Below are 23,769 nucleotides of genomic sequence, written 5' to 3'. Positions count from 1 at the left end.
CTTAGTCTGTAGTTATATAGCTTTCTATTTATAATTAAAAACCTTCCATTTGAGTAAACTTGGAAATACCTAAGATGTAGGTGGGAAAAAAAAAGAAAAGATGATGAAATGGAAGTGAACATTATAAGACAGAATATTTAAAGGAAAGTAAAACAGCAGGATGTGCTAAGAGGAGGTGAAACAATTACCCTTTGGGGAAATCCTTTAAGCCAGGAAGTAAACAACTCAAAATAGCTTTAGGAAGTCCCTGAAATTGACAAGATTCACTAGCCCCCTCCCTCTTCAAGCTTAATGACTGATGAGTCCATCTCAGATAAGGCAAGCTTCCTAGAAATTTCGCAGATTAACCAAGCCTCCTGAAGAAACAGAGACTAGCTAAGATGCCTGAAGGAGTTCAGACCAACTGAGATAACCTACAGAGGTCATTGAACAGCTTGTTGAAGGGCCTGCAGGGTGTGCAGCATGCTCTAGATTTTCAGCTTCTGTGAACTTTCCAACAAGTTTGGTTGGGCTTTTGTTGATGCAACTGTCTGAGTCATTTCTGCTCCTTTTAGTAATGCTTCACACATGTCCCTGTAAGTAACTGCCATAACACTCATTGGCTCACCAAATCATGCATTGCTGGTATATGTACCTTTTCTGACGGTCATTCACTATCTGGGGCAAGTAGACATTTGTTCACATCTCCCCGGTAAAGGTATAGTGTCACAAAACACTCATGTGACACATCTGAAATACCTCTGGTTACTGAAACAAAATGTAAAAGAACAACAATGGAGTGGAGAGAAGAAACTAACTACCTCAGCTTATGTATACACAGGAAATGTCCCACATTCACATTCATCTACACTTGGACTCCTGATACTTAGTCTCAGTATGACACCTGATTCTTCTGTCTCTGAGACTGGTTCCCTGTTACCTGCTGTGGCTTGCTCAGTTCTCAGTGTTGGATGACCTCTGTCCCTTTGCTCCATGGTCTTTACAAGGACAAAGTGAAAGGGTTTTCTGGCACAACAGTATTTTAGCGATTGGGAGCCAAGTAATACCACAAAGTCACACCATCAACAGAGCTTACATAAGAGATATATTGGGGAGAAACAGAATGGTGGCTGCCACTGAGTGGGAACAGAGACAGCAGTGGGCTGGGCAGAGAGGGTGGGCTTTAAGGAGTTTGGTGAGCATGCACAGTGAGCTAGTGAAAAACAGAAATCTTGCTTGGCTGTTAGCCCTGAGTCATGGGGATAGGGATTTCAAGTCCCAGGTTTGGGGACAGGCCATGGGCAGGGTGATTTTTCACTGGCCTTTTACCCAACATTAAATAGCTTTGTCTCTCCATCCTGCAAAATCGGGGGCCCAATTAGCATGGTGAATGCTAGTATTATTTTGCCCAAACTGCCTCTTCCCTAGCATGATCCCTGGTTTATTCCCCTTTGTGAGTCTAAAAACCTGCCTGAAACTGGAAGGATCACTTCTCCAAGAGCATACCTAGCTCTTGAAACCCCTCACTATAAATGCAGGGTCTTCTCCCTGGCCCGTGAGTAGGCTTCTACTAACTGCTGGCATAGACCTGCCAATACTGTGAGTATCAGTCTCTCTGTGCTGTCAGTCAGGAGGACCTAAGACTGTCTATAGCCTCGCAGCTTCCTACAACCCCAACTCTTGCTGAATGTGCACCCGGAGAGGCTGACTTGGGATCTCTGCACTTTTCCTGTGGGTCCAGTCTGTTCTCCATTCCAGCATCAGCCCTTGGACTTCACCACACTGTTCAGCTTGTACTCAATAACAGAAGGCTTACCAGTCCTTTTAGTCTAAGATCTGTTCTCCTAGGTTCTACTGCTGACTGAAGGATGTTTAATATATCCGCTAAAACAAGGATTTACAGGGTCAGACTGACCTGGTTGCCATGTGGATTTGAGCAGGGCACAGAATAACCCCATAGCCTCTGTGATCTGGTGTCACAGTGTTTCTGAAATAGTGGAACATATTCAGAGTTCAACACCATGTCTATTACAGAGTCCCCAGCCAATGTCTATGATCAGCAGAGCTCAAATTTGAATCCTGGGAGGGATAGGCTTCTTAGTATTGGCTAAGCAGCCATTTGGATTAGACAAAGCTCTGATTTGCACTGCTTATTGATTGTCATGGTGTAAAGGCTTACATCATAGCCAGTTTAGTGTGGCTAATGTAATGTTTCTGAACACATTGTTGAGAAACACAAATACCACAGTACAGTGTAAAATTGGGCAATAGTACACATCAATATTGGAGTTACCAGTGGTGTAAAAGATAATGGAGTTTATCTGCAACAGTAGCTATGCCTTTTCCAAAGCCTGCTACAAAGAATTCCTTTCTACCCACACTCATCCTGAAGCCACTTCTCCATGGTCATCTGTTAGACAGCTGGGTCCTTCACTCACAGGGTGGTCTCGTCTATGCAAATGAACTGTTGCAGGTGATTCTAATCTATGAAGAAGTAGACGCTCCTCAACTGGACCATCCATCCCCTCGTAAGGCTGATTACAAGCACTGTCTTTAGGGAGCTTCCTAGCATTTTCTATGTCACTGTTTATCTGGAAGCTTTATGAACATCTGCAGGAAACCTCTACTTCTTAGAAGTGGCCCCAGGACTTTCATTTCTGTTTATTAAGACCAATACTTCCAAGAATAACAGCTAGAAAAGCTGATTTTTTTAAAAAAGCAAGAAACATCTGCTGGCAGGTATTAAGAACTTTCTGAAGCAGCCAAGATTCCAGGTCTATGATCCTTCAGGGAACTACAAGGGGTTTTCCCAGTTACCAGTTGCCACCTTGGTGTGCAGTAAAGAAACCAGATGCCCACCACACTCCAAAATGGAACAGAACCCAATAAAATCATCCGCTAAGTTGAGCTTTCCATATACCTAATGGAACAAACTTTATAATTTAGGCCAATGAGGGATCCAAACTGACAAAATGAACAGGGTGAAAGGAGAGGCATACTGTGTGCCTGCTTCCCTAATGAGGAAATGGGTTATTATTAAATTATGTAAGAAAGGGGAGTAAGAAGCAGAGGGAAAATAAAGAATATAAAAAGGTAAGCAGGGGGTTGGGGATTTAGCTCAGTGGTAGAGTGCTTGCCTAGCAAGCACAAGGCCCTAGGTTCGGTCCTCAGCTCTGGCAAAAAAAAAAAAAAAAAAACAGGTAAGCAATGCTTTTGTCCGTCTGATGATGATGAGAACAAGACCTGGGAGTCTTAGTAACATGTTTTCATTTGTGATCTCTTAAACAAACAGCTAGAAATGGGCTGAAACCCAGAGTAGTGATCTTTTCAGAAACTAAGCACAGGCTCAAGTCAGTCTCATTCCCCAAATAATTGAGGTTATTTGTCTCATTGTAGACACCTACTGTGTAACAGTCATTGAGACTTGTGACTATGGTGTGTGACTCTACAATGTATTTTCATGCTCAATGTCCAACTTTCAACACAATATTTTTAAATACACACACACATGAATGCACACACACTGCACTTCTAATGCAACAATGTGAGAAGCCTGATGATCATCATTTCATCATAACGAGCAATATACTGAACAAACAAACAAAAAACTCTTTTTAGAAGTAAACACATAGAGGAAATCATTGCACCTGAAATGTTTAGAAAGAAACAAGCTGATACAGGGAATAAGAACTCAGCAGAACAAACACATGAATGCAGACATTTCTGCAGGGAGAGGCCAGGGCAGAAAAAGCTAAAACTGGTTGCTGGAGGCTCAGAGTAGCAAACTGTGAGCTGAGTTACAAACTACAGGTGGCAAGCACAGGAGGGACCCTCGGTCTCTGTGATCTTTACCTCCAGGAGCTCTATCTGCTTCTTAAAATGGGTATCAGGGAAACCTCCTTCCATGCTCCTGGCAGTGGCAGAGGAAGAGCAACAATGTGAAAATATGTCAGAATATTCCACTCACAAGTGGATGGTGTTACTATGACAAATGATTTTATTCAAGTCTGAAACATTGGAGTTTTATCAGAGCCTAGTCAACTAGAAGAAAAGGAAATATGGCACTCCAGCATGCCTCTAAGATTGAATATCTGCTGTTACCTGGAAAGAGATGAAGGTGACTGAGATGCACTTATAAAGTTTATAACCAATGGGATAGGCTCACACAAAGATGAAAACTAGATCATATGACTACAGAGTATTTTTCCCACCCACACATACCCTGACAGATTTCTGGGGGGCTTTTTTTTAAAATCAAGTATCTTTTATTGAATATATCATTTCATTCTTGCAACAAAAAAGTTGTAAAGCATAAAACCCAGTTTTAAGATACAGCAAACACTAGAATCCATCTCATGCATGTGAGGGATATTGGAATAATTAGGACTAATTGTAAAGCATTATGATTAACACATTGTTCTAGGTCAGTTTCTATTGCTGTGATAAAGACTATGTGAAAAGCAAGTTAGGGAGGACAGGCTTTATACGACCCTGCAGGTCACAGTCCATCCCAAAGGAAAAGAAGAAAGTCAGAGCAGGAACTGGAGGCAGGAACTGAATCAGAGGACACCGAGAACAGCACATAGGCAAGAACAGGAGAGAACTGACTTTCCATGGCTAGATCAGCTTGGTTTTGTTTATGTAACCCAAGACCACCTGTCCAGGGGTGGCACCACTCACAGTGGTCACAGACATCCCACATCAATCATTAACTGAGAAAATAATAAGACTTAGCCACAGGCCATTCTGATGGAGGCACTTTCTCAGTTGAGGCTCCCTCTTCCTAGGTGAACCTAGCTGGCTGGCTTCAAGTTGAAAAAACAAAACTAACCAGCAAATGTATGTGTTATGATTCTCATTCAAATGAGCAGACATCATGTAAGAACAGGGAAATAATGAAAGCAGAGATATAGAATTGTTCTTTTTAAAGATTCAAAAGGAAATAATGGAGTCCAAAAACATAACAAACAGAAATGAAGAACATCTTTGAATAGCTCATCAGTAAACTACATCTAGCTGAGTAAAAATTTCTGAGCTTGAGAAAATGACATTGAAAATGTTCAACACTGGGAATAGAGAAGAAAGAGACAAAAACAAAACACAAATAGAATAAAATATATATCCAACAACTATGCAACAATTACCAACAGTGTTGCCAATGAATAATGGAATGCTAATAAATGAACAGAATAAATACTTAGAACAGCAATGATTGAGCACCTCTAATTAATGTCCAATCACAAACCCCAAACCAAAGAGAACTTCATGCAGGATGACCCTTACTGAGCCCCCCTCACCAAGTTACACTTAGGATTATATTATTCAAACTAGACACAATAAAAATAAAGGGGAAAATGCTCATCGAAGCCAGAGGGAAAACAGTGTCTTACCTACAGAGGAGCAAATGGGGTTTGTTCCTTGGATTACGTCCAACTTATCCTTAGAAGCTGTGGAAATCAAAGAGGGGGTGAAATATTTCAAATGTTGAAACGAAAAAAATAAGGAAAAGAAAACAACAACCTAGATTTCTATAGACAACAAAATTACCTTTCAAAGATGAAGGAGAAATAAAAACTTTCACAAAGAAACAAAAATTGAGGCAATTTATTGCCAGTAGCCCTGCCTGGCAAGACATGATAGAAGAAGTTCTTCAGAGACAAAGAAAATGACATAGATCAGAAAAATCTAATAAACAAGGGAAGATGATTAAAGAAATAAGTAGTGGTAAAATAAAAATGTATTTTCTTCTTATTGACTGAGATAAAATATAATAATTTGTATGAAATAAAAAAGCAACAATACTTTTCAATAATTATACTTACATATGAATGACATGAATGGAAATGATTATATAGAGAATAAGAATGAGAAATTATAAAAATTTGCTGTGACCTGTGTGCTGTGGATATCACTCTGTATAAATAATGTGCTGATTGGCCAGTAGCCAGGCAGGAAGGATAGGGTAGGCGGGACAAGGAAGAGGAAAATGCTGGGAACAGGAAGGCTGAGAGAAGACACCGCCAGCTGCCGCCATGACAAGATGTAAGGTACTGGTAAGCCACGGGCCACGTGGCAAAGTATAGATTAATAGAAATGGGTTAATTTAAGATAAAAGAAGTAGATAACAAGAAGCCTGCCATGGCCATACAGTTTATAAGTAATATAAGTCTCTGTGTGCTTACTTGGTTGGGTCTGAGGGACTGTGGGACTGGCGGGTGAGAGAGATTTGTCCTGACTGTGGGCCAGGCAGGAAAAAATCTAACTACACCTGTGAGGTTGTGATATGGTCTGACATTATCTGGAAGTGAACTTGGATTAGTTGTAGATCACAAACACCGGAATAACTAGTAAACAGCAAAATAGAAGTATAAATGATATGCTAAAAATGGATAGAAAATTAAGTTACATAAAAATGCTCAATTAAAAAGACACAAAAGGTAAAAAGTAAAAAAGAAAGAATAAAACAGTAATAAATATGACAAACAATCCAACCATAGTAGTAGTCTGTTGCAAGCATTCATGATCTAAATGTATAATTTCGAAGGATGTTGTCAGAGTAGATAAGAAAGCAAGACTTAATGAAATAATCTCTAGAAGACACTCGCATTAAATTTAAAGCATATGTAAATTAGAAGGAAAGGAAAGGAGAAAGACATACCATGGTAATCCCAATCCAAAGAATGAAGTTATACTAATTTTGGAGCATGCATCAGTAGTTTAAAAAAAAAAAAAAAACCTATGAGGGACGAAGAAGGGTATTTTATAATGATAAGGCAATTGGTTACAAAATGCATAACAACTCTCACCACCCATGCATCCAACAACAGAACATCAGACTACTTGAAAGAGAAACCAGTAGATATTCAGAGAGGAATAGATTAACTCACTATTCTGCCTGGAGACCTCAACACACCTTTAAAGGGACATGTGCAGAGACAACAGATTTCAGATCTGTAAAGACATGGTTAAACTCAGCCCCGTGAGTCTGTGAATGAAAATTCACATTTATAAACGCATCCAACAAAAACAAAATGAAACTTCTCCTCAAGTCCTAACATAGAACCATCAGTCTAGTACAAGTCCTGGGTGTGTGAAGGAAGAGGCATTTAAAAGGTGGAAGCCATTCTGTGCCTAGACTAAAGATCTATAGTAGAAAAAGAGCTGGAAAATCACAAATACTTGAAATTTGAAAAGCACATTTCTCAAGAACACATGAGTCAATGAAGAAATCTCAAGAGAAAGTTGGAAGTGTTTTAGAAGAAATGAAAATGCAATTTCTCTAAAACTTCAGGGTATAGCAAAAAACAGGCTTCCAGAGAATTGTGCAGGATTGAAGGTACATGTGAGGAGCAAAGGAAGGTCTGGAAGTGAAGAATCTATGCTTCTAACCTGGGACATCTGGGAAAGGATGTACAACTTGAAACAACTGTAAGGAGAAAGCAAAGAAAAATTCAAGCAGCAATCAATGAGGTTGAAGATGGTAAGTCAACAGAGAAAATCAGCAAAAACAAAAGCCAGGACTTTACAAAGGAAAAGAATTGATACACTGTCAGTAGGCTAAATGAAAAACCAGAAAAGAATCTATTTTCTATAAAATAAAACAATTAAAAAAAGAATACTATGAATTCTACGTGCATAAATTTGATAATCTACACAAGATATTGAATTTCTCACTCAAGTACCAAAATTCATACAAAAGAGTAGGCAACCTGAATAAAATTAATAATATGGGAAATAAAATAGTAATTTATCAATCTCCTCCCAAATAGAAAGACCTGGATGAACTCGCCAATGGAAACTACCAAACATTTGAGAAAATACTTATTCCAGTTCTCTATGATATAAAACAAAGTCAGGAGAAATACTTTCCAGTTCCTTCTATCAAGCCATCAGGACCATAATAATTGATATTACTAGAAACTAATTCTATTGATCAAGATGTGCCATAAACAATCTGAATTCAGCAATATAAAAGTGACCTGCTTACTAAATGTTACTTACCTTGGGTAGGAAAGGCTCGTTCCATTTTCACATACAATTCATTACTAATATAAATTAGTCTGCCATTAAGTTCGATTTTTTTATAAAAATGTATGACCATATCAACAGATGCAGAAAAGGCATTTGAGGAAAACCCATCATCTGTACATAGTTAAAACTCATAGCACAGTAGGGCTAGAAGGGAACTTTATTATGCTAAATGGTGAGATATCAAAATCTTTCTGACAGCTATTAAGAGGAAAGGATGCCCTTTCTCATCACTCCTTTTCAACGTTATTGAAGACTATTCAATAAGACAAGAAAAGTAAATAATCTTTCTCCTAGATTGCTGTCTGTGGCTGCAACAAAACAGTGCCCCAAAATCAACCTGAGGAGGAAAATGTTTGGGGCAAGAACCTTGAAGCAGAAACTGGGGCAGAAACTGTGGAGGTCTGCTGCTTACTGGCTTTCTTTCTGAGGTTACTCAGTTTGCTTTTTTATATAACCCAGGGTCACCTTAGGGGTGGCACCAACTATAGTGAGCCTCCCACATTAATCAAAAATTAAGAAAATACTCCCATAGACTTGCTTACATGTCAGTTTGATGGAGGCAGTTCCTCAAGTGTTTCCCAGATATCTGTAGCTTGTGTCAAATAGAGAAAAACTAAACTAAACAGAAACTAACCAGCACAGACTCTCTTGTTCTTGGTCTCACTCTCTTTGAGGTAGCCTTCACCCTGTCACTCAGGCTTGCCTTAGATGCATGCTCCCTGCCTATCCCAGATTCTCAAGAACTAGGATTACACACATGCTCCATGATATCTGGCTGGAAAGGATCCTTAAATTTAACAACAAGACATGGAAAACACAAATTTAAAATTTCAGAAAAGAAACACTAAGGACACCTCTTCAAAGAAGATATGAAAGTACCCCAAAAATATATGCCAAGATAGTCTGCATGGTATGCCCTTAGGGGACTGCAAACAAAAAGTACAAGGTAGCACCACACAGCACCAGATCCCAAACAGTAAGAACAATAGGAATTCTCATTAACTGATAGCCAGTAAAACCACTTTACAATATATAATGTGGCAAGTTGTTGCAAAGCTCAAGGCTATTTTATCCGGTGATATCACAATTACATATCTTAGCGCTTACTCACATGCCTTGAAAACTCAATGTCCATAAAAACAGCATATGGATATTTATAGTAATTTTGTTTATAATTACCAAGATTTGGAAGAACCAAGATGTTCTACCAGAGTTGAATGAATAAATGAACTATAGTACTATCCTGATTTTCCTTTTGTCAACTTGACATAAGCTAGAATTATCTAGGAAGAGGAACCTCAGTATAAAATAAATGCTTGTCTGATTGACAGTAGGCCATCTATACATCTATAGTTCTACAGTCTGTAGATCATTTTCTTGATTAATTATTGAGATGAGAGGGAGGGCCCAGATCACTGCAGACAGTGCCAGTTCTGGGCAAGTGGTGCTGAGTAGCATAAAAAGGCAAGTCATAAAGAGCAATCCAGTAGTTTTCATGGCCCCAGCATCAGTTCCTACTCTAACTCCCCTTCATAATGGACTACATCTATAAGCTGAAATAAACCCTTTTATCTTCCAAGCTGTATTTGGTCATGGTCTTCATCACAGCAGTAGAAAGCAAACATAACAGGTATATTTGACAATAGAATAAATATTTAGTGATAAAATAAGTCCCAAGCTGTGACAAGACATGGAAGAATCTTAAATGTAACTTGCTAAGTGAAAGTGGCCAATCTGAACAATCAAATATTTGAGTCCTTATATATTTAAAATTTTAAATATATAGTGTAGAGTAAAAAGATAAGTATAGCCAGGGCTTGGTATCAGGGTGAATATGAAAATATGAGTACAACATGAGAGGATTTCATGGCACTGAAACTATATGATACTATAATGGTGGATGCATTCAGATATGGTTTGGATATGTCTCCTTAAAAACTTACGCATTAAATTTAATAGCTAGGGCTGAGCCAGAGCCATTAAGAGATCTTTCTGCTCATGTAGAAGACCCAGTTTTATTCTGAGCATCCCAATCAGGTGCCTAACAGGAGTCTCTAAGTTCAGTTCCATAGTTTCTAATGCCCTCTCTGTCCTCCATAGACACCTCTACACACTGAGTGCACATCACCTCATGTAGACATACAGATATACATGTATAAATAATTTTTTTATTAAAATTTAATAGCCAGTGTGAAGGTATTCAGAGGTTAGGGCTGTATGAAGTGATTAGATCATAAGCAGTCCTTTGCTCCTGAGTAGAACTGAGCCCTTTACAAAATGAGCTTCACATGGTGTTCAGCTCATTTGCAAATACAGCAATAAGGAGCCATCTTGGAGTCAGACAGCAGTCCTTAATCATACAGCTTAGCCTGCAAAGACCTCTGATGCCAGAATTCCAGGACTCCAGAATTGTGAAAAATACCTTTCTGTTACTTATCAATTTCTAAATTGTCAGTATTTGTTTCAGAAATATTTAAAACTCAAACATGAGAACATCAAAGAAAACTAAACAAACTACATGCTAGTGAGAAGCAAAGCCAATGCAGAAAGCTACAGGTAAATCCACAACTTCTACTCATCCAAAGAAACCAGAAACAGAAAATGTGGAAAAAGCAAGCCATGGAAGAAAAGAGACAGGCCAATATAGGCATATATATATATAAAATCGAAGTAAGCCTGGCATAGTGGCTCACACCTTTAATCCCAGTACTCAGAAGGCAAAGAAATCTCTTTGAGTTTGGGGCTAGGCAGGTCTATATAGAGAGTTCAAGGACAGCCAGAGCTATATAGTGAGACCCTGTCTCAAACAAACAAACAAAAGAATAATCACAGTAAATACAAATTAAGCCACCTTGAAGTTCCCTGCACACCTTGCATGGCTTGAAAATAAAACATGCGGTGGAAGGTGCTGGAGAGACTGAGGGCAAACAGCAGCAGCTCTCTGATACTGACGTCAGTGCCAGGAAGTCAACACAATGGCGTCTGCTAACATAGGCTGACTGGTGACACAGTGGCCCAACAGAAAGGCACACACAGATCCACCCAAGACAATACAGAAGTTGGTCCTTTAACAATATACCAAAGAAAAGCAGATCAAAAGCCTGCTAATGGTAGAATTCATGAATTATGGCACATCCATACAATGAAATCCTCCACAGAAATGAAAACAAACTTCATGAAGAAATGTTGGTAAATCACTCAAGTCAATGTTGAAAAAAAAAAAAGTTGAAAATACAGCAGATTCTGGCTATGTATATTCTAAAAATCTTACAGTAGCACCACTTTGGGGGTTCTGTAGATGTCACCTAGAGGGGGTCACAGGAAGGCTTTGGGAGGCCTGCTCATATTTTATTCTTATTTTGATTGAGGGCTACACAAGAGAACTGACCCTGTTAAAATGAATTGAGCTGTGTAGTTTTGATTTGTGTGCCTTTCTGTATATATTTTAGATTTCTTTAGTCGTATTTTAAAACCAGAGCATTAGAACTGGGCACTTGGTGACCATATTTCCTGTGCTGAGAATGATCATTGTGGGTTGATCTACACCAAGCACTAATAGCAGCAGGAGGTCCTTTGTTCCAAGTTTTCCTCATTCATTCTTTAAGACAGAATCTGTCTCCATTGTATAGATTTCATAGATGTGCAAACTGATGCTCAGAGAGGTTAATGGGCCTACTTAGCTAGAAAATAGCAGAACCTGGTTTCAAAAGCACACCTGACTGATTTCAAGATACTGTGTGGTGTCGAGCTCCATGCCTCTACAGTCTTCTGGGCAAGATATGGAGGAACAGTCTTAAAAATTACAGTTCCATAATAATACAGCCACACACACACCAGTATGAAAGACAGATCTGTGCTTTCTCTTTGAATACCATACACTCTGTTCTAATGTCTTCTCAGCCTCAAGTTTACAATTGTTGGGAGGCCAGATCTAAGGAACTGCCTCTGTGCTTTTCTGTCCTATGTCTAACTTCTTAACACACACACATTCAGGGTGGAAAGTGCATAGGCTTTATCTAGGTTGATAGACTCTCTGAATGACCTTGGGAAAACCTCCCAATTACTCTAAACCTCTGCGGTGATATATTGTGTATCCTAATAAACTAGCCTGAGGATCAGAGGACAGAGCCAGCCACTAGATTAGACATAAAGGTCAGGCAATTGTGGTTCACATTTTTAATCCCAGTACTGGGAAAGCACACAGCCTTTAATCCCAGGAAGTGATGTTTGGGCAGAGAAAGGTAAATAAGGTATGAGGAAACAGTAACTCACTCTCTTTCGGCTGAGGACTTCATAGGTAAGAGCCAGTGGTTGGCTGCTTTGCTCCTCTGTCTTTCAGCTTTCACTTTTCTTCTTGGAAACAAACACAAGTGAGGCTCCACTTGTCAGAGTCAGCACTGTCATTTGGGATCTGTGTGGTTTCCACAAAATGTTTAGCTGTCAGAGGACAGAAGCATATGGACCAGGGAAACTGTATTCTATCAGCTTTGTTTCGCAGAAAGCCTTGTGAATTCAGTCACTTCAATCAGAAAATCATACAGCTGTAAAGTCCAGAGCAAAATGTAAAACCAGGTCACACATTGGTATGCAGTACATCTTCAGCCAAGGGGCATGGATGCATTTTCGAGTTCTCTTGCTTGGGATTCTGGCCAAGGAAACCAGCAAGTGCCCATGTGTTCCGGGCTCTGTGCTGACACTTGCATATGTAAAGAAGCCTGGCATCTCTGTTCTTCAGCTCCTTTCAAACTTCATGTGCTGACATCTTAACTCCCCAAGCTGTTAGGAGGCAGGACCTCAGAGGTGACCAAATCATAAATGGAATTACTACTCCTACAAAATAGATCTCCAGAGGGCTGCCATGCTGTAAGAAGGTATCATCCATGAGCTGGGAAATAAACACTCACCAGTAACCCCAGAACTATGTGAAATACATTTCTGATGTCAGAAGCCACCATCTTCACTAATATACTATTAAGCAAGTAGCAAGTCTGAAAACGTCTCTGAACCTTGTTTTTGTTTTTGTTTTGTTTTGTTTGTTTTGTTTTGATTTGATTTGATTTTTCTCACTGGTAACCAAATCTGATAGTAGTAAGATCCAATGAGATGAAATGAAACGTTCTGGCATAAAATAAGCATTCACTAAGGGCTACTGATATTTTGTGATTCCTAACTACAGAATAAAAACAAAGAGATTATTATCATTATTATTTGAGCAAAACAGTGAGATTCAAGGTAAGTCAGGCTATGCCCTGGATGTCACTATCTAGAAGTTACAGAAGTAGGAGTCTAGACTTTACTACCTTACCTTTTTTTTTTTTTTTAATTTTTTAAAACAGGATCCAAATATATGGGTTTCCTTGGGACATTTAATATATACCTTTCTTTGTAATTTGCTCATATTCATCTATCTCTGTGTCTCATCTTGACCTTTATTGCAGGGTCAGGCAGCAACGCTGTAGTGGGCAGCTGTTCCAGCTTTGACCTAGAAGTACTATGCCCTAGTGAGCCTTCTGGTAACTGCCACGCCTACCTATGATACACCCCTGGGGCAGGGCTGAGACGGGAGCCCATAAGACCTGAGATCTGGATGTGCAGCCTTCTTGGTTTCTGGTGATCCTGGATGCTGGAAGACAGACCGAGTCAGAGTTTTCCAAAGAACACTGCTGGACTCCACCTTACCTCTCCTGGATCCTGTAACCAACCTCTTTACTGGCTGTAATTTATCCCAAAATAAACCTTCTTTTTAACTACGCGGAGTTGCCTTGATAAACCCCCACATTACAGCACCTCCCTTGGCCAATTCCGACATGCTCTGACAGTGGGATCTGCCCTCCTTGATCAAGGTCCTAAGGGCCCTATCTGTGTTGAATTTCCCACAATCCTCTTATACTTGTGACAACCATTTTGTTCTTCACTTCAGATGAACACCAAAACAGAATTATACCTAATACAGGGGGAGTGAAAGGCAGGGGTCACCTAACACCCAACACTTAAGGACAGAAGCTTAGAGCTTTGACAGAAGTTTAAGAATTCGCCAAGCTATTTGGAACCCCATTGGGGGAGAAAGAAAAAAAAGCACACTCAGCATGTTCACAGACCACTTCCTTGATGATTCCTGGTACCTCTAAGTTCTTCATGGGGACTTCAGGGGAATTTCTGATACATATGAGAGAATCTCAATCTTGTTCCCCTGGGACTGGGACATGGTTTATCCACTGAAGGACAGGATGCTTTTTGAGGAGACAATGATAGGAGATGCTTGGAGGAACCGCTCATCTTCTGGGTAAGCTTGGAAGACTCCAATGCCTTTTCTGGCTGAGATAGCTTCAGAGGAACAAATACCTGACTCAATCCAACTCTGAGGACAGAAACAGGGATTTTAATAGAAACTAGTCACTATAGAGCACAAGCCGATACATGCTATATTAGTCAGATGTTTTATTGCTAAAACAAAATACCTAAGTTAAACAACATAATGGAGAATGGGTTCATTTGGGCCCATTGTTTCAGAGATTTCATTCTATCATAGCAATTAAAAAGAGGCATGGCAGAGCTGTTCACATCATGTCAGAAGAGAGGGAGGGAGGAAGAGAGAGGGAGAGAGTGCGGGGGGGGGGGGGGGGGGGGGGGGAGAGAAATATTGTAGGCTTTCTTCTTTCTCTTGCACTTTAAGAATAAAGCACAAAGAACCCCGGCCTCTGAGATGGTGCCACACACATCCAGAGTGTGTTTCTCTTTGTTACTTAACTCTGTTTGGAAATGTTCTCACAGATATGACCAGAGCTATATTTTATTGATCTCCTAGCTGCTTCTCAATCTCATCAGGTTAACAGGATTACCATCACAAATCTCCCCCTGCCATTCTGACAGCCAAATACATCTTTTTAACCATAACATTCTAGTTCTGCTCCCCAAATGCTAATGTCCATTTCATAACGCAATGTTTATCAAGTCATCTCCAAGAGTCACTGTCATCTTAACAGTTCCAACACTGTTCAAACTTTAATCCCAGTATACTCTGAGGTTATCAAGGACAAGGTAGTGTATATAGAAGCTAAGAATACCCATTAGTGCCCATGACACTATACACTCAAACAGAAAAGACCAACCTTGGTCCAGAGTATAAGTGTCCCTGCATCCAGCAGATGAAGCCCTACAGCATCATTAGTAGAGTAAGTGTGTACTCACTGACTCTGGGACCACATACTTTAAATTTCCCTACATATAACTCTTAGGTAACAAAGTCTACCTTGAATCGCTGATCTAAAGAGAAGAGAAGTTCCATATAGACGGTATAGTAGAGTTCCTGGAAACTGATATAGCATCAATAAAACCGTTACTGATATGAATATGGTTGTAGATCTTACATAGAAACAAGCTGTCTTAAAGAATGGTTGAGTGTTTTTGCATATTCCAGATATTCTGGTAAAGGGTCGGGGTTCTTAAATTCTTTATTGAATTTTAAAATTACATTTATTTATTTAGTTAGCTATTTGGTGTGCTTAGTGGGGAGGACAGAGGACACCTTGTGATATTTGGTTCTTTGCTTCCACTTTGTGGTCCTGGTGATTAAACTAAGGTCTTCAGAGTTGGCAGCAAACATTCACTCTCTGAGCCATCTCACTGGCCTGAAAAATCAGGATTTTAGAGTAAGAAAGTAAGGTTTTCATAACAAAAGGGTTGGCTGTGTGCCCTAAGATGCCCAGCAGGAAAGGAGCCACTTTCCCAGAGATAAGCCTTGTTCCTTAGCAGTTGATTGAACAGTGCTGCTTGGCTGATTGTTATATTGAGCAGTGCACTGGGCAGAAATGTCCTCAAGCAGCATCTTTCTTCCCCTGGACCCTGTTTCCCAGCTCTGCAGACTCAAGCCCCATGATACTTTGTTTTTTAAAGGCTTCATGGATGTGCTAGTTAGGGTGAACAAGTCTGCATAGATGTAGATGCTTACAATTGAGCATGCACACATGTCAGTGTGTCCAGGTATATTTTTTGAGTGTCAATAAGTTTCAATACATTGGTATTAGTGAACACTTTTTTTGTTTTTGAGCTTTGATACCTAGTTACTTCTGGAAACTGCACGTTGGAATCTGTGCCAGCCATTGAGTATTCTTTGAATAGCATTTAATTGCTCATCCTAAGTTGTCAAGGCGCCTGTTTGATGGCCTCTTTTTCAGAGACTGGCCACCGTCATTTCACATTTGCATAGCTTGAGCTTTTCTTGCTGCAAAGAAGATTCCTGCTGCACTGGAGCTCAGAATGCAGTTCAGACAATGGGGTTTGGAGGTTATCAGACAGCGCTGACAATTAAATTACCCTCCCATCTTTTGTAGGCAGTGCCTATAAGCTCACTCGTTCTATCTGAGCTATGTGCTGTTCTTTCCTACCTAATCTCTTCTAACTGCTGAGAGAGAAAAATAAAGCAATGATTAAGGTTATTGACAAGGAAAAGAACTATTATCTATAATCTCTTGGTCTGAGGATAAGAATCAAGTATAAATTAATTTGTTAAAAACAAGTAATGGTATGAAATGAGAAAGAATGCTTTAAGTATTAGAAAAAGAAATGTTGCCTCATTTACTATGATTACAGCCAGGAGAGGCTTAAATTAAACAGAGAAGTTAAAATTATTTAGCTTTTATCTGATCTTGTCTTGCCAAACCTAGGAGTACAATGCAAGGCTTTAAGACATAGGTGCCTATTCATGAGCGTGTATTTTTGAAAATGAAGGTTTACTGAAAAATGAAGGCAGAGATACAAGAAAACCAAGTTACCACAGCAGACATTGTCCATATCTCTTGTTATGTGAGATACTTAATTGTACTTAAGATGTAATTATGATATTTAATGTTGTTGAAACTTTTATTATGGTTTCTTACATATTATTAAACTAAGAAGTTATTAAATGAAGAAGCAGAGGCCACAGAAAGTAAAAACCCATTGTCAAGGCCATTAGACCTGGTGGCCCTCTCCAAATTGTGTGTGTCACTGCTCTCCCCTTAGAGCTCGAAGACAGGATTAAGATAGTATCTTTTTGCCTTGATATGATTTGTATTTTATAGAATTTAGGAGCGGGCCTTTTTGTTTTCTTAAGAAAGCAGTTTAGAGAATTCTTACAGCCATCCTTGGTCTGGTCCATCTGTCTGTCTAGATAAGGTAGGAAAGTTTCTCCTCTAGCCCCATCTCTTATCTGAAGACCTTGCCCCTACATGGGAGAAATTTACATTGCTGCCAAAGTGGAAGAGCAAGGCCCTGGCACAGCATTCTTCTTTGGGATTCCAGAAGTTGAGTTCTTTGTCATGAAAACCAGCATTCTCAGCTCATGCTGACTTACCCCAAGGCTCTTTTCTCCATGAAGTTCCAGAAACCAAAGGGAACACTGAGCTGTTGGAGAGGCTGAGAAGCACAAACATCAGGCAGGTTGTAGAGAAGGGATCCAGAACAAGGAGAGAACTAAGTGTGGGACATGTCCTTGAGAGAAAGGAAACACAGACCTTGTAAAGGGCATACACTGAGAAGTCAAACTCGGGGTCCTATGAGAGCTAAACATGCATATATAAGGGTGCTCTGTGATCAGAGTGAACACAGAGATGATGAAAGCAAAAGAGCCAGCTGGCATGAGAAAGGGGGCCCATAATGCACTGTGTGTTATGGCCACATTCTCCCCAACAGTTTTCCAAGAACTCAGACTTTTAAAAGAAGTTCATCAACTAACCAAAGTCTAGAATTGCTGCCCAGTCTGTCCTCCTACTGCCTGCTGGCTTCTATCAGTGGGCACCAAATATATACAGCATAAAGAGGGCATGGTCTATCCCATCTACCTGAGACCCACCTGGGTTAAAGAGTTCTCCCAACAATTGTGCACGCCAGCAGGCAGAACTCAATACCTGGCTGCAGCACACCCAGAAACAGAGTGCACTTCAATCCCAGAGAATAAGAGCATTAGGAGCAGACAGTTTTATTATTAAACAACTTTAATCCAAATGCTGAGTATTATTTGCAGTGTCTGAAGGCACAAAATATACCTAAAATGTATGGAAGAGTCTAAACAGAGTTATAAATCCACAGAGCAAAGCATGAAAAAGATACATTCTGAGCTGACACAGACATCTGAGTTGGGAAGAATCTTGGTCTTGTCTCCCCCTAGAGAACTTGCTTGAATATCAATCATTTCCCCTCATGCCAAGGGTAGGGAAATAAAAAAAATGACATAAATATGGTAATAATAACACTGTGAGGTGTTTAGAACATCCAGAAGCACTATACTTTTCTTGCAAAGATAATCTCCTCTCCCACCCTCTCTCTCCCCTCCTCCCTTCCTCTCTCTTTTTCTCTTTACACACACACACACACACACACACACACACAGAGAGAGAGAGAGAGAGAGAGAGAGAGAGAGAGAGAGAGAGAGAGAGATTACTCTGAAGCAAAGACATCCATATCTATGGTATACCAAAGAAATCAGGTCATCTTTGGGATACAGACAGGTCTAAGATAAGGCAGTGAGACCAGAATTTGACTTTTAAAATGATTATATATGTGAAAAATTAACCCTCTACTGAAAGTTGCCCAAAGTGCTGATGAAATGAAAGCAAAGCCTATACAACCTAGATAGCCAACCTAGGCTTTGCCATGCACACCTGTCTTCAAGGTCCACCTACTAACTGGAGAAATGCTGATAAATCACTCCAGTAACACTAGCATCATGGAATTCCCAGAAGCCAAAGATACATAACTATGAACATTGTTTTGTTTTGTTCTAGTGCTTTTAGCTAACTGTGTGATACAGTCACTCTTTTCTCTTCATTAACATTATTAGGGATTTGGGGAAATAAATTCATCCTGGGCGAGTTACTATCTTCATGAATATCTCTCTCAACTAACTCTACAAGAATATAGAAGTACAGAAGAAGCAACTGGCAGGATTTTTTTATTTCTCCATAACCACAGAACAAGATCTTGACACATCTATTGGTGGTGAGGGTAGGAGCTGCATGGGGTTACGTTCTACATCATAGCAGTGTAGGAGATCAGAGACACCTTGGTCTTCAAAACAAGAGGAAGCAACTTAAGTAATACAGCTCAGATTCCTCCTGATGGATCATTGCTGGTTCTACAGTTTAGTTACCCCACAAAGAGCAGTGTAGAGAGGTAAGATCCTTAGGTTAGCCTTGTTTTATCAAACAGGACTTCCCAGCAAATTCACCATCTCAGAGGATATAAGATACTTCCAGCCTGAAGGATCCCTGCTGTGAGCTGGTTTATTGTTTGAGGATTCCTGGAGTTGAAAACACAGTAAGACTGGAGAAAGGGCTAGTGCTAAGATCTGGTCCTGTGTAGCCAACTTCATAAAGAGCTAAAGACATGTATTTAAGGACTATGGTTAGTTTCCTTAGGGCACAGGAGTCTTTTGCTAGGCTCTCCAAAGAGTCAAGCTTTTTCCCTATGTGGTCCCTCTTGTTTATCCCCAATTTCTCCATTACTTGGAGAAACTTCTTCCAACTCCTTTCAGTGGAAGCCTTTCACCTGGGTCCATGATGCTTCTACTCCATGTGTCTGTAACTACACTTTTTCTTTTGCTCAGAGCTATGGACCCTAATCCAAGTGAACAGTCTTTACATGGTTTCTCACCCCTCATCCTACAATCTATATGACAAATTCAACCTATAACCAAAGATGTCCCACTCAGGCCAGTCCCACCTCTACCTAGATGCGGTCTGCCCTTCTTCCCTATAATCTGTCACTGATTGATTCTTCTAAGTAGAAAAAGAGTTTAAAAAAAAATAACCAATATCCCAATAAACACATAGGTATCAAAGCCTCAGAGACTGTGACCTCAATATGGGCATCTTTTCTGAGGCCTTGGGGACAGTTGCATGCTACACACTGTGACACACAGTGACCTCAGCATCTTGAGCCTGATTGTCCATGGCCATGATAGGGCAAGTTACTCTACAGCTCAGGGACCAGATGGGTCCACCCAACATGGGTTCTAGACTCAGACACACATTGACTCTACCCAAGGACACCGAAGGAAGAATGAGGGACTTGTGAGAAAAGGACAAGAGGGAGAGCTGTGGGCACAGCAGCAAGCAGCATTCGGGGCTCTTCCATGTCTTCCTTCTCCCCAGCAGCCAGGAGCTTCTTCTCAGATGGTCCTTCCTGCCCTCGGAAAGGCCCAGGAACAGGGAGCTCCTTTGGCACTTCAGAATGATCACAAGTAATTTGCCTTTTTATTCATATAGAACAAAATTTACAAAGTCATTCATACAGTTTTTGTTTTTTTTTTGTTTTTTTTTTTTACTGACTTCGAAAATTGGGAATATTCAAAATACACTTTTACCCCACTCCATTCTGTCATTATTTACATTTATGTACAAGAAAAATGAAAGAGTCTGTGTGTGTGTGTGTGTGTGTGTGTGTGTGTGTGTGTGTGTGTGTGTTGGTCTGTGTTGTCATTTTCTTGTATTAAAAAGCTCTGCTGGTCGGGTGGGTGGGCAGACGGGCAGGAGGGCAGGCGACAGTCAAATGGAGGTGCCATGAGAAGTGTCTAGAGCCTCTGGAAGGACACCTCCAGGCACAGGCTGAAAGGACATAGGGATGGGGGTCTTCACGGGGCTCTGTCGGAACAGTCCCCCATTGGGTGACCTGTGTTTGCACTGGATAGAGGGCATGGTGGCTGAGCTGCTCAGTGGCAGCGGCAGGTTGCTGCTAGGCCCTGATGACAGTGTCCGGCTGGTGCCATGGCTGCTTTGTTCAGGCAGAAAGGTGCTGACTGAGAGCTGGGTGTTCTGGTACTCCCGGGTGGGCTCCAAAGCTTGGCTTGGAGCCAGGCCCCCCATCTCTAGGGCAGAGAGCTCAATGGATGCTGGGGAAATTTGCTTGTGAGCAATGTCTTCATCCATGAGGCTGTTTATGCGCCGGTGCACCTGCTCCAGATTCACCTCTTTGTCCTGAAGAGAGAACAGGAAGGTTAAAGAACATCCTAAAAGTGTACTGCAAAATTTTGTGCTGCAAAATCTGGATACCTGGAGGCACCAGGCCTATTCAGCTTGCCAGACAGAGTATCCCTCATGGTTCCCACCTTCCCTCAATCAGATAGTCAACCCTTGGTTATCTAGAGAATCTATACTCAAGAACACTAATCCTTATAAAGCAGTGACCTGGACAGCAGGCACCAGTAGTCTCTTTCCTTCCCCACTGTACTCAGCTTAGAATCCCTGACACACCCAGGGGTAACCCTATGACAAGATGCTTTGAAGAACTGGCAGAAACAGGAGATAAATACAGTGCCAGGAAAATAGAGGAAATGATCTGGATCCCTTAATATGCCCCATGAATTTACAGTTTGAATTAACATCCTTCCTAGCTTTGATACTGTCAAGCTCTGTCTTACACAAAGAGCAGGTTCTGAATAATTCCACTGCCTCATAAGTCACCAACCCCATGAGTGTCAGAGGCTATCTGGAAGTCAGATGTGAAAAAGCAACACTGTTCTACCTGGAACCTAGTTTTTTTTTCTGTGTAGAATCTGTATGTAGTTCATCCCAGAGGGTAAGCATATCACCATCTGGGCATGGGCACCATAGGGAATAGGTCTTTAAGTTGGGAGAGGAGCAGGGACAGTGAGGTGTCAAAAGGGCATGAGGTTTCCCAAATGGGCAATCCTCATCCAAGACCCTGTCTTACCACAGTGAGTGACATAACAAAAGACCTTTGGTTTATTTACCTGCTGAGAAAAGAAAATAAAGACTATTGTAATTCTTCTCCAGTTAACTCATGCTCTATCATCAATGTTAGACTGAATCAAGGTGGTCGCTATACTTGAGAGCTCAAGGAAGATGTCACCTGCTCCCTCAGTCCCACCCTGCACCTGAGTGAAGCGGACAAGTGTCAAGGAAAAGAGCTCTACCAGATGTCCAATGTGGGTATACACTGCAGTACTATTTGTGACTCTGGGGGTGCCGATGTTCTGGGTAAGATGGTGGCTACAGCCGGCCCTTTCTGATGTCAGACTCCAAGAAAACATATCATGTCAAGGCTCATTTCTAAAATACAGTCTTGCCAGTAGTATAGTATTAGTAGCATATGTCAGAAAGAGGAATAGAACCTCTGTTTAGATTGTTAAGTATTTTCAAAATACCAAGAGATGTAGAGGCCTATGCAAAGCAGAGGTTATCCCAGTGATTGATTGCCTTGAGCTCCTATGGGGATAATGGACAGGGCTCCCCATTAGGAGGCCACTTGGAATCAAGAGCATAAGCCCTCCTCCTTTTTCATGATGGCAATCACAAAGCCACTATTAGGAAGACTCAAGAAAGTATTTCTCGGGTGGGCAAAGAACTAAAGTGCCCTGTAATTCACTCCTTGTCTCAACTGTCTCTGATGTGGAGAAAAGTAGATCTCTGCTGTCTAAATGCCCATGAGTTTGTAGCTTGGCATATTGTGCTTAGCTTCTGGTAAGGCATGTACGGTGGTTTCCAGAACATCTCTCACAGCAAGAAAACTGACAACTTCTATAAGATAGTGAGGAACTCACTTCAGGCTAGAAAGAGACCGAATAACAAAGGAGCATACTGGTCAGAGGGAAAGGGAGCATTGTGGAAATCGGCTTGGTGTCATAAGTGGAAATGACATTGGAAGGAGCTGGATAGCCACTGAAAACCACCCAGGATTCCAGTGATCAGAACCCTCCCAGATCATCAGTGCTAGGAAGCTGCTTCTGGGATGAAAATACTGGTGATTAGCAAGTGCCATAGGAAAAATGGGGAGAAATGGGTGGTGATGTTATTCTCTACTTTGTCTAGCTCAATACCATTCATGAGATTCTTTCATTAGCTGCTTCAAAAATGTATAAGCTGTAGGTGTTCCTCAATTAACAATGTTAAATCTTAACAGACTCACAGTAAATTGAAAGTATCATAAGCCAACAATGTAATCACCTTAACTACCAGGCATCCTCACTTTCACAAGATGGCATACTGTAGAGCAATGGTACTTTCTGCTGGTGTTCCATAGCTGGCTGGGACTGTGACTCTGCTACTTCTCAGTGTTGTCAGAAATAGGACCACATAGTGTTTGTTCAAGCAAAGATTAAAAACTTGAAGTGTAGTTTCTGTTGATTGCATGTTGCTCTTATACCATGGTAAACATGAAGTATCATAGTTGAACCATGGTACATGAAGGATAATCTATATATAACAAACCAAATCAAAGTGATTTGTTCATTATTTTGTCCATGGTTAAGCTAGCTCTGGGCAACTTTCTTCTCAATGTGTGATTTATCTGTCTTTCTGTTTTTTCTTTTCTTTATATAAAGAAAAATGTTTCCATTCTTCATATACAATTTTGAAGATAGTATTTTATATTTATTATTTGGGGGTTTTGGTGACTTGAACTCCCTCAATTTTGATGACTTCTTAAATAATCCATAGTTCCTTTGCTTTGGAGAGTCACTTGCTGTCTTCACTCTGTTATGGTATGGGTGGAAGGTCCCATTTCCCAGTGAACAGACAGAACCATCATATAAACAAGAACATTAGAGCATGGTGAAAATCCTCAACAAAGAGACTCAGACAGAGAACGGTTGGAGTTTCATCAAGGAGCTGTGGTGCCACATCCAACTGTCTGTTCTGTGCCCAGGCTCTTAAGGCCTGGGCCCCAGGACAAGCCCTGGCTCTGTTCATCATCAAACCTGTATCTTCAGCCTTTTCACAGCTACCATGATCTCCCATGCAGCTCTTGATATGGCCCCTTTGTCTG

General features: G+C 40.6%; 1 protein-coding gene across 1 annotated transcript in view; it reads right to left on the bottom strand.

Moving 5' to 3' along the window:
- Positions 1 to 20,221: 20,221 nt before the first annotated feature.
- Positions 20,222 to 23,769, bottom strand: part of Grid1 (glutamate ionotropic receptor delta type subunit 1) — a 712,681-nt gene continuing 709,133 nt past the window's right edge. Inside the window, exon 16 of the mRNA XM_036198833.1 lies at positions 20,222 to 20,960. Within this exon, the coding sequence (XP_036054726.1) occupies positions 20,532 to 20,960 (429 nt within the window). The 3' untranslated portion in view covers positions 20,222 to 20,531. The remainder of the gene's footprint in view (positions 20,961 to 23,769) is intronic.

The sequence above is a fragment of the Onychomys torridus genome, chromosome 9 (assembly GCF_903995425.1).
Source record: "Onychomys torridus chromosome 9, mOncTor1.1, whole genome shotgun sequence".
Taxonomy (NCBI): Eukaryota; Metazoa; Chordata; class Mammalia; order Rodentia; family Cricetidae; genus Onychomys; species Onychomys torridus.
The sequence above is the reverse complement of the archived record's forward strand: the minus strand, read 5'-3'. Positions and strand labels throughout refer to the sequence as shown.